Source organism: Panicum hallii, chromosome 8, assembly GCF_002211085.1.
Source record: "Panicum hallii strain FIL2 chromosome 8, PHallii_v3.1, whole genome shotgun sequence".
NCBI lineage: Eukaryota > Viridiplantae > Streptophyta > Magnoliopsida > Poales > Poaceae > Panicum > Panicum hallii.
Genome location: NC_038049.1, coordinates 929,309 through 943,118, shown reverse-complemented (window position 1 = coordinate 943,118; position 13,810 = coordinate 929,309). Strand labels below are relative to the sequence as shown.

At 45.9% G+C, this 13,810-nt stretch overlaps 2 protein-coding genes and 2 pseudogenes across 3 annotated transcripts; 3 read left to right on the top strand and 1 right to left on the bottom strand.

Moving 5' to 3' along the window:
* The first annotated feature begins 265 nt into the window (after positions 1–265).
* On the top strand, positions 266–2,083 carry LOC112902529 (annotated as a pseudogene).
* A 384-nt stretch (positions 2,084–2,467) lies between these two features.
* On the top strand, positions 2,468–4,147 carry LOC112902528 (annotated as a pseudogene).
* Positions 4,148–5,272: 1,125 nt separating this feature from the next.
* LOC112903022 (horcolin-like) lies at positions 5,273–6,703 on the bottom strand. The gene is made up of 3 exons (XM_025972230.1): positions 6,494–6,703; positions 5,867–6,337; positions 5,273–5,783 (listed from the first exon to the last, which is right to left on the bottom strand). The coding sequence occupies exons 2-3, from the start codon at positions 6,038–6,040 to the stop codon at positions 5,463–5,465; spliced, it is 495 nt and encodes a 164-aa protein (XP_025828015.1). The 5' UTR covers positions 6,041–6,337; positions 6,494–6,703; the 3' UTR covers positions 5,273–5,462.
* A 1,277-nt stretch (positions 6,704–7,980) lies between these two features.
* LOC112901923 (pentatricopeptide repeat-containing protein At4g21190-like) lies at positions 7,981–11,660 on the top strand. 2 transcript variants are annotated; one of them, XM_025970792.1, is made up of 9 exons: positions 7,981–8,115; positions 8,798–8,819; positions 8,995–9,108; positions 9,456–9,566; positions 10,180–10,323; positions 10,405–10,617; positions 10,723–10,927; positions 11,102–11,206; positions 11,296–11,660. In XM_025970792.1, exons 1-8 carry the CDS (start codon positions 8,027–8,029, stop codon positions 11,188–11,190), a joined length of 987 nt encoding a protein of 328 aa, XP_025826577.1. In that variant the 5' UTR covers positions 7,981–8,026; the 3' UTR covers positions 11,191–11,206; positions 11,296–11,660. The 2 variants fall into 2 exon arrangements, with proteins under 2 accessions (XP_025826577.1, XP_025826579.1); XM_025970794.1 differs by having other exon boundaries at positions 11,065–11,206.
* Positions 11,661–13,810: the final 2,150 nt, after the last annotated feature.

Sequence of the window (13,810 nt, the reverse complement as noted above, 5' to 3'; positions counted from 1 at the left end):
AAAATCATATATATATATATATAAGGGTTATTCGGGCCCACATATCAGCGGGTCTGGCGGGTTTGCGGATTCGGGTATCAATTTTTCAAACCCGTTAGAAAATATCCGTTGGGTTTAGAGTTGTACCCGCGCCCGTACCCGCGGGCACAGAGTCAGACCCGTATCCGCGCCCAACGGGTTTGGTATCCGCGAGTACGCGGATATTTCGTACCCGTTGCCATCCCTACCCCCAACTAGCGCCGCCACACCACTGCCCTGAGCGCGAATGTGTGGCTGCGGAGGAAGCTGTGGGGATGCAAGGCCACTGCGCCGTTGGTGCCGTCGGGCCACCGCACCGCTGGTAGACATCGCCGTCAGGCCGCAGTGCCGTGGGGCTCCGTCCCTCCCGCCCTCCCTCGCCAGCCCTCTCCTCTGCATCGTCGGGTCGGCCGGCCCCTTCCTCCCCCGGCGCCGCCTCTGCCGCTGCCTTGAGCGCAAGGACGCAGCTAGGGAGTGGACTCTTGGGGCTGCTAGCCGCCACGCCGCTGAAGAGGAGGTGCTACTTGGGACGCACTCTGCCACACCAGGCCCGCCTGCGGGACTTGCTCCTCTGCTCCCTCTCTGTTCTTTCCTGAAGGGAAGAAATGAGGATAAAGGTGGGGACATCCAGCTACGTGCACCCGAGATTGCTGCTGTTTTTCTTTTTTTTCTGATGTCACCCTGCCATTTGTCGCCGCTCCACTGTCGACACTCCTGAGAACGAGGTTGTTGGTGCACGCCCTCACAGGCTACAGCATCAACACTCGTGGTCAAGCCATCATCGCCGGTGTCGCCACCTTTTCACGTGGTGGCGCCAACCGCTGCCGGTACTCGTCAAGCTGGCACTCGATCCGAGTCCGCGCCTACTGCCGTTTTCACGCGGACACCACCGCCGATGTTGCCGAAGGAAGACGCCCGAGCGCTTTTCAACTGCCTCGTGTGCCATCCTATCCGCCGCTCACCATCCTGCTGCTGTCATTGTTGAGAAGCTGATGATTTTGTATACTCTCATGCCTCTGTTGACACTTCAGACCTGCGCCCTCCTCCACGGCTTCGACCACGTCCACCTCGACCTCGGCTACTTCGGCACTAAAGGGCTATCATCTGCATGAGCTACTCTAGTCGAAGCATTCGCACCGGCGTTCGACTGCGGGGGTATGACTCCATTGTTCTCCAGTCTGTCCGTTCGTGTTGCTACCGCTACGACTGCGGGGGATGTTAGAGTATATTTGGTAGGTTAGTATATGTAATCCCGGACTGCCATATGTATCGGGGAGGTGCCTTACCCCCCAAGTCTTTTACTCTATGCATACCGCCTAAGGGGCTCAATGCAATACATTCCATGCATTATACCTAACCTTACAAAAATTACTAAATCCAACGTTATCTAACTGCAACTCCTTGGCCTTGAAGATTCAAGAGAAGTTGTTTACAGCACCCTTGATGCTTGGGTTGCCTTTGAGCGGGATTTTCCTCTGGCTTCACTAAAGCAAACCCTTTCAGCTCTTGAAAAGGCGGAACAGTGGCATAGAATTGTCCAGGTACTGTATCTTCTAAGTTACTTTGAACTGTTTTTGTCTTCTATGCATTCTTAAGTAAATTTCGTCTGACTACATCCTCAGGTGATAAAATGGATGCTAAGCAAAGGGCAACGAAACACATTGGGAACATATGAGCAATTAGTGTGTCGTGCACTTGAGAACGATAATAGAGCTGAAGAAGCACATGAAAATCTGGCAGAAGAAAATAGTCCATGACCTGCGTTCAGTTCCTTGGCGTTTCTGTCATCTTATGCTGGCAATCTATTACAGAAATAATAAGCTAGAAAGGCTCGTGAAGGTTTGAACCTGAACTACTCTGTCAGTTCTGCTCCAGTTTAGATTATGCTTCACGTATTTTCATGTGATAACAAAACTTATATGAATGGATTGCCTTGCTTTTTCTTTAGCTCTTCAAAGAACTAGAAGCATGTGGTCGTAAACCTCCAAGCAAAGATATTAGACGGAAAGTTGAAGATGCATATGAAATGCTTGGACTACTAGAAGAAAAGGAAGCATTGCTTTAAAAATGCAAGGATTTATACAGCAAGCCTTCTCGGGGTGATCGAAAAAAGGACTGAGATGAATAAGACAGGCGGTTAGTTTCCATCTCCGATCCTAACAATGCACGTTGCTTGTCTCTTGACAGTTTCTGTTTCTAAAGAAACTTTTCGATTGCTTTTATTTTTGTCTGATTGCAGGAAGCTGCAGCAGCACTCGCACCATGGGGACTTCGCCGGCTGCACGTCGCCCACAGGATTGCTTGATTCCAGGGACCCCTTTGATCTGCAGCAGCCGCAGATAGGTGAGTAGTAACGGTTCTCTTTTCTACATGCATGTATTCTTGCCGCATTTCTGTTGCAGATTGCAGGTGTTTTGACATGTTGGTTTTGCAGTTGTTAGGACCAAGGATGATGTACCGGAACATTGCTAATCACGAGGCATTTCTGAGGAGGAAGCTTGAAGAGCAGCAGAAGGCGGCCGAGCTACAGCAAGCTATTGAGCTGGAGGGACGCTAGTTCATGGGGCTTCAGCTCCTTGACCTCAGGAGCAGTGGTCACCATCTTGCCTCCCCCATGCCTCTAGGGCAAGCTGATGGCAAAGGCAGCATCAATAGGAATGGCAATGCCGTCCATTTGGAGGATGTCACTATCCGAGGTCATCTTCTTGACCCTGATAAGTTCCTGGCTCTTTTGCATTGGTGAGGTGCTTGCAGGTTGTGACTTTGAATCCATGGTTTCTGGCTGTAGATAACAAGCTGAAGAGTACTGGGCTTGCCATGAGTGCGCCTGCAGCTTCTGCTATCTCTGCAACTGATGCAGAAGGCAAGCACGAGGAGCAGCAGGAAGAGGATGGTGATGCCAGTCCCAAGCAGACGGTCAACCTTGGGGAAGAGGAGAAAAGGGAATCTGCTCCTGTGACAGCAACACAAAATGTTGCTTGTGGCTTCCAAGAAAGGTAATATTGTTGTTGTGGAGTAAAATATTTACCAAATGGCTAAGGTCACAAGCGATTTCTTTTATGGGGATGGAGTGGGAAAAGGGCAGCATAGAGAAACAAGGCAAACCTGCATTAACTTTTCCTTTCTTTGGGCATGTTTGGCTGGTTGAAATTTGTAGTCCTACTCCTGCCACACTTTTCCCACTTCTGTCATTAACTCTAAATTTGTCATGTCCAACAACTTGTTGCAACTACTTATGCATGGTTATAGTTTGGCAAAGAGGTGACAACTAATCAAGCATTCTTTTTGTCTGTATGCTCTATTTATTCTCTGGCTTAAAGCCAATGCACCTCTAAAAGAAATTGTTAAAGGATGTGAGGTGGATAGGCTGTTAGGATGGCTGGTGATAGGTTCTCTTGATTGGAAGTAACAAAAGGGGAAAAGAAAAGCCATGGAACAGGGTAGGGGAAAGGAGAAAAGAAACTAATGACCTCAACTAATGGCTATCGTTAAGCAATATCTCTGTTCCCTTTCTTTTGGGTTTGGTCTTGATCTTTCCAGGATTTTGTTTGAATTGTAGTGACGTGGTGGACCACATTTTGCCTGAGAGCCCCTTTGCATTTCCCACCAAGGCCTCTACTGATACTAATACAATAGCTCAAAATGGAAACATCAACAACGGCAGCCCTCATCATGTGGCTTCATCCCTCTTCCCACCTACATCCACCCTTGAGCTTCCCCCATACAAGTCCTGCTTCTTTCAGGTGCCCAGGTAAAAATTCAGTAACTTAATCTTTCATAGATAGTATTTACTAAACTACCAAACTTAAAAACTCTTGTTCATAAGTGTTGGTAGTTTCCGCTTGTGTAACCTACTAAGTATTTCGTTTTGGTAAGAAAGATTTGTATACCTCTGTATACCGCTTGTGTCTCCTTTCCTCTAATCTGGGAGTAAGTATCAGCAGCCCTGTCTTTCTTTATGAGAGTGCTGTAGGCCTGGAACAATCAGCTGCTCAATCCTGACGCATATAAAACTAGCTTCCGGCCCCTCCTGATGGTTGTTCTAATTGTATTTTTATGTGTTGTCTGCAGGGACCATCATGACCCCTTCAAGTGGAGGAAAGGGGTAGAAAGCTTTAACAAATACTAGGTGTATCTTCAGGGAGAGAACAACAACACAAAAAAAAATTAAAGAAACAAGTCTAGGTTGTTTTAGCTCTAGGTAAATAATAGTCGTTTAGTAGCTCCTGCCGCTATCAAGAACAAATATCAAAAGGTCCATCTCGTATGCTCGTTTGTAGAATTTTAGTATGGACTCAGAATGATACAGGTGATTAAACCATAGATGGTGTAGTAGTAACTAGTCCTGGCACGTTGTAGTGAACTGACATGGCTGCATACAGATATGCATCCAAAGAAATCATAGGGTAGAGGTAAAGGAGTGGACAAAAGCCAGACAGAGATGGTGTCGCAGCTGCAGAAGGAAAAGAGGGGTGCTGCTCGGGACCAGAGAACTCACGGGTGCAGATGAGCATCACCTCATGAGCAATTCAGAGACCCGTCATCTGTGTCCTATTTTGCCCATTGTTGTTGTCATGTATTCTTGCAGCACTCCTTGGGTCCTGTGCATCTCTTTTCAAACTTGCGGTAGATCGAGCAGGAGGAGAGGTAGCAGACAAAGAAATGGAAAAGTAATTACTAGTCATATTTATCTCGGCTCATGCATGCTTTTTATATTGTGGTCGTTATATTCTGAAGGGGTTTGGTTTGCTCTAGATTCAGCATCTAATCCATGGATGCAAAAACAAAAGAGTACTTGATTTGTTTGAGGGAGCGACGTGTTTCATTATCATACAACTAGTCATTATTACGCCAAACGTGCAAATTAATGCAGAGCGAGACGAATAAGAAAAACGTGCAAAATTCATGCGCAAGTTCAGTTTCGGTCCAATATAATCCAATCCGTCTGCAGGTACAGCTAGCGTAAAGCACTCAATGCAAGATAGATTCATTCGGTCTTCATTCGGTCAGGTGTGGCTTCGCCTTCGTGCATGTATGGTCTCGTTGATCAATCACACGGTATCCGTGCTCTGCTCACCAAATTTAATAATAATATATATTTTTTTGCAGGTGGTCGGTTGGAGTTCGAGTCGTACTCCAACTTTTTTTAAAAAGGTACGAGTCCGACTCCAAGTATCAATGCAACTAACCACGAAATTACTGTATGGGCTCAGGTGGGATATTATCTATCCACACTATGGCCCATGGGCCCCTCTTACCATAAGAATTTATTATATACATAGCGGCATTTTTTTTTTTGCATTCTTCCTTCAGATAAAGTCATCACGCTTGTCTCAAAACCAAATGAAATGCTATCACCTTTTGGCCCTACACGTGCTCTGTTTCTGTTTAGCTCTTCATCGTGCAGAGGAACATCATCTATGAGCACAAGCAGGATATATAGTTTATTTCATCATATCCATGGTGGTGTATTGTCGATCTTGTAGCCGGCCGGGTTTGACGATCGAGGAGCTTGGCTTGACGTAGACCCCAATGGCATCAAGAAGCCATCCGGAGCGTCCCCAGAAGCCGACGATGCCGGCGCCGTCCGCAACCGGCAGAGAGAATAATGGCGTTCCCGCCGCCGCCGTGTTGCCGTACGGCCCGTACGTCCTGCCGGTGCTGCTGCGGAACGTCAGCGAGGTGATGACAAGATCGGGGACGCCTCCGAAACGCCCGATCGTGCCCTCCACTGCAGTGACATGCTCGCCGGCAGACAGCTTGATCTGCATGCAAGAGCACAAGCAAGTCACTGTGATAGGATATATAGCATTTCCTTGTGGGAGATCGAGCAAGTTGATTACTATACCGTGGAACGATGTAACTCGGCGGATTGGTGGCGGCCCCACGGACCCGCCGTTCGGATTCGGTTGGCTGCTGCTTCATCTCCGGCGAGGGAGTACTCGCAGGCCAAGGAGTGGATGCCACTGATGGAGTGGTGCAAGATGATGCTACGGAGGCGAGGAGCGACGGGGCCGCGCATGTAGAACGGCTGCCCGCCGGATCCACCCCATGGCCCAACGCTGATCACGCCACCAGGCCAAGTATGGTTTGTGTGGGCCTTGGGGTTATTAGCAGTGCTAGTATTATCTCGGCCTTGGACAACCGATGGCGACACTGGATGCTTCGGCTGCTTAGTATTAGCTGCCGAGCTTTCATCACGAATGCTGCGGCTCGCCGGAAAGGGCACCCACACCACCTGCTCTACCCTGCTTCCATCCCTGCCTCTGCCTCGCCGCCCTCCAGATCCCCAAATATTCCTGTTAGAATCCCAAAGCTCCTGAAACAAATTAACAAATCATGGAAACAAAATCAGCTTATTATTTCTCCATATTCCGAAAATTAAACGTCAATTAATTAACTGGTATGAAGAAAAGAAGCAGGGAATTAAGCAGAGAGCACAGCTGATGGACGATGAGCAACAAGCAGCAGTTACCTTGGCGAGGTAGGCGAGGGCCCTCGGATGCTGAAGCTGACGCCGCCGCTGTCCGGCCTCCTCTCGAGCGCACGCCCGAGCTGGATGCCGATGAGGAGAGCACCGGTGTACATGAAGAGGGGCACCACGACGATGAGCAGCACGGCAGCCCCGGAGAGCTTGAGCTTTGCCATTTCCAATTCTCCTCTCTTCTCTTCTCTTGGATCGATATGATCGAGCTGGATGCTGGCAGAAGCAACCTGCATATATATCTATACTTGGCGTATGGATTGTATCGATTAATTCACTTTAATTGTCATTATCGCCTCTTGTCTGTCAATCAGCTGCCGGCCGGTGCAAAAACGCTGATGGGGACATCCAAGGAAAGGAAACAAGACCAAGGTTAGAACGGCTACGAATACTTTACCTTGGATTTAGCACTCAGTAAACTCGCCCAACGGCGAAAAATGGGTTCACAAATTAGGCATTACGCCTCATTGTCTTCTACTAGGACTTCATTACATGGTTGGACAAGGCAAAAAGTAGTCTAGTCTAGAACATCCATTTGGCAAAAAACCATCACTTTGGCGATCTTGGCTGTGCATTTTTTTTCAGAGGGGGGAACACCACCTTTTATTAAACTTCTAGGAGTACAGAATTACAAATGCCTTCAGGTGGTGAAAGAAACCACACTTGTCTACCTAACTCACAATAAACAAACCTTCTAGCTAACAGGTGAGCATCTCCATTGGAAGCTCTTCCTTCACGATCTCCTGGACAATGTGCCCATATGTTCCCTTGCCTTCGCCTCTGATACTCCTCACAACATTGATGTTGTCACTTGCCAGCCTGAGCCTCCTGATCGCGAGATCGCTTGCAAGGGCAAGCCCCTCCCTGCAAGCAATCGCTTCCATCGTTTCCGGGTCAGTAATGCCCTGGGTTACCAGCACCGAAGCTCCACCATCCTTTGCTACAGCCGCGCCCTGTATTCTTTGAAATTGCCGCATCCACATTAATCTTAGGATTGTGTCCGCTGGAGGAGGGATCCACCTGGGCACTCGTTGTTTTTTCAATTACGCAGCATAACTCACACACTCACAGTGCATGCACACTCACCGCTACGAACATATGTATGCAAATTCTACTCTATCAGCATCTTTGAAGACTGAGCCGACGAATCTCTGAGATTGATGAAGTACTACAAGCGCCTCGTTGGCGACGGGAATGTTGCCTACCACTGAAAGCATAAAATTATTAAATTTTAAAAAATTCACTTTCACAAAAAATTAAATTCAGAATTTAAGATGCTACTGAGACTGCCACTAGGCTACAGCGCTTTCGCTCTACTTTGATCTGAGATGTGCGACAATGTGTGTGCGATGAACATATGGGCTCGGCTTGGACATATCTGTATCTACTCTACGGCCCATCGGCCTACCTGCTGCCTTCGTGAAAGGAACTTGGGAGCCCAGCCCACATCCGCCGCCCATCGCGTCTCTGCCTTGGCCTGCGCCGCTGCTCCCAGACGTGCCCCCAAGGCTTTCCGCCGCTGCCATGCTCGGGCATCTCCGGCGATCCCTCCGCGCTTTTCACCGCCTACCCGCCACCGGCCACGCAGCCTGCGATCCCGTCCCTCTCCACCGGTGAGTTTGCCCAGTCCCCTACCATTATTCTGTAACCCCACCTTTTTTCCCCTTCCTTCAAATCGCCATACCTGTCTCCCAGCAAATCAGTACTGCTACCACTTACCTAGCCGTAGCAGCGGGGTCCAAAGGCCAGTTAACTTCTAATTGGCAAAAGATTGTTGCTTCATGCCGAGGTTGCGCAGCTGTGCCGGACCGCGCTTTGGTTCTGTTTACCTCTTCTTTCACACTACGATACGTCGATACCCCATCTTATTCCCCCGGATGTTGTCAAGTGCTGAATGGATGCCAATGTGACAGTATAGGAGACCGTTGAAACTTCTCCTTTTCTTTATTCTCTCACTCATTCTTGTTTGGAATTTGGGCACTCCTCCAAGTTCTGTAATTCTGGTCCAGCCTAAATGCAACAATTAACTACTTACAACTAATACTACATTTTCAAGTACTAGTTTGTGCACTGATGCCACTGTAGGGGGTTCATACTGTACATTTTTCAAGTAGTTTTTATCCGATGGCAAGTGTCTATATCGATGATGCTTGAAATTGCATTTCTAAATATTTGATTGCCGAACTATAAATTGCAAGTATTAACTTTTGCATTACCCTTTACTAGCTTCGTAGTTAATGATTCCTTAACGAGACAGTGTTTCATAAACTTTTCCCTTTTATTTACACTGTGCAGGTTCTGGAGTTCGCATATAGTGGTACACACCTCTGCATCTTAACAAAGAATTTGATTTTCCTTAATTCTGTTTAGTCCAGTGTTCTTAAGGTGTCGCCTAGGCGACAAGGTGTACCCATGGCCCCACAGGATGCCTTTTCGCCTTAAGAACCATGGTTTAGTCCTAAACTATTTGTGCCTCTTGCTCATCTGTTTAGCCTGTATCTGGTTGGTGTAACAAGCATGCTACTAGAGATTTCTCTACTTCCGAAAAAGTTACCAGAGGTCGAGTATATCAGCAAGAGGAGTTAGAACCAACTACACCTGCGAAGGTACCCACAACCACAACAATATCACTCCTTTTGGTTTGTATCGAGATATATCTGTATATCTTGTAATTATTTTGTTTGCCAGTCTTTCCTTCTTGTTGTTCACTATTCAGAGATCCTATATTATTTTTATGTGCTCAGCATGTCAAACAACCTAGTAGATATTCAAACCAGGAAAATTCTTCAGTGTTTCTGCTTGGATGCACTGATTCCATAGAATAGTTTATTGCACATTTCCAGGTTGCTTCGATATGACCATTTATGATTCTTGAGGTTGATAGATTATGTTTAGCTTCAAAACTGTGGCATTATATGAGATGTGGATTACGGAATTTTTCTTTCTTACACAGGATACTGATATAATAATTGATTGCATAAAAAAGAGCACAAGGGAATTGGAACAAGGGCCCATTGGAAAAAAATTGTCTTCGGCGGAGAAAAGACAATTTCTTGTCGATACTGTATGTACAGATAGTATTCATATCGTTTGTTTACCTTGTAGGGGTATATCATATTATGTTTCAAATTCAAATGATGTCGATACACGCACTAATAATGTGTCTACAAAAACATTTTGAAAATTATAAACTGACAATGAAAGATACATTGACAAGAATATTTAGCATGCATGTAATTCTATTTTTTTTATTTACCAGATTCCAATTGTATGGTACATTTTATAGACAGTTTTCTTTCACCTCCAGGATAATAGATAGTTGTTAGTTCACATCTGCCATGATTTTCTTGATTTTGGTACAAGAAGATATAGCAGCTAATTCGTTATATGATGAGTTGTTCTCCTAGGAATGTAGATTATGCTAGCACATGTTGGCTCTTCTTTGAATGACTAATAGGATTGTATCCTCCATGTATAAAAATGGTCAAAGCAGTGTGTTAATTATTTGGCATTGACCTGGTGCACATATTATAACCTTCATTCTTGTTCAGCATGGATAAAATTACACCACTTGTGCCTATTCAAATTTTTCAAGAAGATTTTTTTTTTGTTGCAGTCATTTAGCTGCTATTGCCCAGTGCAACAAAATTAATAAATACAACGTTATCGAACTGCAGCTCCTTGGTCTTGAAGATTCAAGAGAAGTTGTTTACGGCACGCTTGATGCTTGGGTTGCCTTTGAGCAGGATTTTCCTCTTCCTTCACTAAGGCAAGCACTTTCAGCTCTTGAAAAGGAGGAACAGTGGCATAGAATTGTCCAGGTACTGTATCTTCTAAGTTACTTTCAACTGTTTTTGTCTTCTACGCATTCTGAAGTAAATTTCCTCTGACTACGTACTCAGGTGATAAAATGGATACTAAGCAAAGGGCAAGGCAACACAATGGGAACATATGAGCAATTAGTGCGTGCACTTGAGAAGGATAATAGAGCTGAGGAAGCACATGAAATCTGGCAGAAGAAAATAGCCCATGACCTGCATTCAGTTCCTTGGCGTTTCTGTCATCTTATGCTGGCAATCTATTACAGAAATAATAGGCTAGAAAGGCTCGTGAAGGTTTAGCCTGAACTCTGTCACTTCTGATTCAGTTTAGATTATGCTTCACATATTTTCATGTGACAACGCAACTTATATGAATGAATCGCCATGCCTTTTCTTTAGCTCTTCAAAGAACTAGAAGCATGTGGTCATAAACGTCCAAGAAAAGATATTATACGGAAAGTTGAAGATGCATATGAAATGCTTGGACTACTAGAAGAAAAGAATGCGTTGCTTGAAAAATACAAGGATTTATACAACAAGCCATATCGGGGTGATCGAAAGAAAGGCTCCAAATCCAAAAGGACTGAGATGAATAAGACAAGCGGTTAGTTTCCATTCCTCATGTGAAATTCCCATTTGCTTCACATGCAGAACTTAGATCTTTTTAGGAGGATATGTGACGAGTGTTATTTAATCTTTAGAGTATTCCCCTGAGCTGCATGAACTCAATTTATTTGCTAGGGCACTATAAATCACAACAATATTATTCTGTTCTCAGCGGATGGCAGCAAGATGGAAACATCTGAAAATCTTCAAGATCACTGTTGCCGTTTAGATGAGGAATCTGCTGCCACCATTAAGTCATGACATGAGGTGATGTGAGGTATGCAGTCAATGAGTTTTAATTTACAGTTATGTTTTTAGAAGTGCTGCTCAGACATTATATCCCCCTTTTTTCTGTTCTGCTTCCAGATTCATTACTGATCCACCGACGAGGCTATAAGATGAGGCAAAAACTGGATGCTGCCAGCATTAGTTATCTTATTATATGCTCTCAGTACATGTCTAGCTGATGCAGACAGTAGTGGGTGTCCCTTAATTTGGGACATGCCATCTCTCTTTTTTTTTCCTGATGCTGTTGATAGTTTGCAATATTCTGAATTTTATTTTGGTAAACCTGCTTGGGCGAAACATACCATCCCCGCTGACATCAACGGTTACTCTTGGTGTTGTCTAGCCATGGGCCATGGTACAAGGGCATTTGTATTTGCTGAGAAACTGAAAATTTGGGGTTGTTACTAAATAATGAGTACAGGCGCATCCCGTTCTTTTTGGCATGTTCTAGCTGTCTGACTAAGGATGACAGAATCGCCATTATCTCTTATGCACCTGCTGTATAACTTCAATGTTGATTGCTGGCAAAATGGCGTATACATGCACCCATTCCGTACAATCCGCACAGGGAGTTGAAATTTATTTTTCATGTTAAGCGTTGCTGAAACTCTGAAGGTTAAAGAAAAGCATTCCTGTTTCAGAGGAGAACCTGGATAGCTATGATAACAGGTGAAGTGGTAAGCTAAAGCAGGTGGCCATATCTTTGCTTTCACGATGCTATGCCTTCCTTTTTCCCACCGTGTGAGGAAGCAGGCCATCAGAAATCACGGAAACATACAGCGGAAACTTTGAAGCTTGCATTTTTGTTGGGCCCAAGCCAACCTGAAGATCTTTGGATATGGTTATGGGGCTTTTGTCTCAAAGGAAGGCTCTTGATGTACGGCCACCTCTAGTTTTGGCTTTTGACCCTGAGGGTAAAAGGGAAGAAAAGAAAAGAAAAGAAAAGAGAGGAAATGATGATGGAACCCTAGTTGTGGTGCATAGTGCCAGGAGTTGAAGTGGTTTGCAGGCTCTGTTGATCAGCATACATGTCTACCCATATTGTTCCCAGCAAGCATGTGCCTTTAGCCCGCTACTCCTTTCTTTGTGAATTTGGTGCTAAAAGATGTGCATAATGGAAAGCTAAAGTCAGTAACCGGAAGGCGCATTCTCGCGCTGCATAATGGAGGAGGGCCCGCGAATTCGATTCCTATATAAAGTGATTTTTTTTGTTTCTGAAGAGTTTGCAGCGAACATGATGGTCGATTTCCTGATGGTTGAGTGTATCAACCCCAGGCCAGTGTCTGATCTCGGATGTTTGCTTTGCAGTAGCTTAAACTGTGTCCTTTCCTTTCTTTTTCTTACTGAAATTGTTATTGAAAGTTGATTCAGTTCCTTTTTGTATTTGTTGCATTGCTGCAACAGTTTTGGGTGTTCGGAGACAACAGTACAAGTATCGCGGGCGGGCGGCCGAGCGCGCTACGGCTCCACGGGCCGCGTGCAGAGCTCGACTCGTGGCCGCTCCGCCGCCGGCCCGCGCTGGGAAGATCCGCCACCGCGCAGGGGAGCTCCGCCGGCCCGCTCGTGGCCGCGGCGCCGCCGGTCTGCGTAGGGGAGTGCCGCCGGCCCGCTCACGGTCGCTCCGCCGTCGGCGCGTGGTGGAGCTGTCACCGCCGGTGGTCGAAGCTCGCTGTATTCTCGCGTTTCCAACAAGCCAGCCCCGAGCTTCATTTTGGCTTGCTGGAGCCTGGCTTAGAGGCCCCATGATCTTGATTGATATCAAGACACGAGTGCAAGAAAGAAGCCAGGATCCCAGGCCCATCTTTTTTTACTCTAGTACTAGTATATATGCGTTAGTGCGATCTTGCGTCGTGCTGTGCGACTGTGGGCAATACGTACTAGCTTTCGTTCGTTCTTTATTATTTTAGAAAGATAAGAGAAAGATGTCTGATTCATATCAAGAAAAATAATTGGAGGTACAGAACAAAATGACATGAACAAATAAAATTATATCAAATTACATCGAAGAGTTTTCTAGTTTTCTTATCCATTCGATTGTTCATCATCCACCTTGGAAAATGCACTGGAACCTGCACACGCTATCGCCGCATAGGGTTTGAAGACCGCAAAAATCACTCACTGCTTGCAACAAGATCTAACAATCACTGAAAAAACATCGGCTGGGGAACATCCTAAACAATACAGGCTTGCAATCCTTCACCACGAAAATAGAGGGTCGAAGAAACCGAATCTTGTCGCAGAACAAATCGAAAGAAAAAATCAAAAAAGACAGCCAACTACGCCTCCTGATTGACACACCAACTGCAAATATCTGGATGTAACGGATAACCTTCGGATCTTGCGGAAACCAACTCTCACTCGTTCTTCTTCGATGCCGATCGGACAGTATCGATATCGTTGAAAAATAAAATATAAAGGAAAACTAAAAGAAGACTGGATCTATGAAAAAGCATAGATCCTCGCTCCTCCGCGTACCGGCGAGACCACCGACGGGACTGAGCAGGGACCAGGGGCGGCCTGGCGGCTGCGGCTGCTGCGGCGCGAGAAAACCTTTCCCCAGCCCGCGCTTGTCACGTTATCTCAGGCGGTGCTA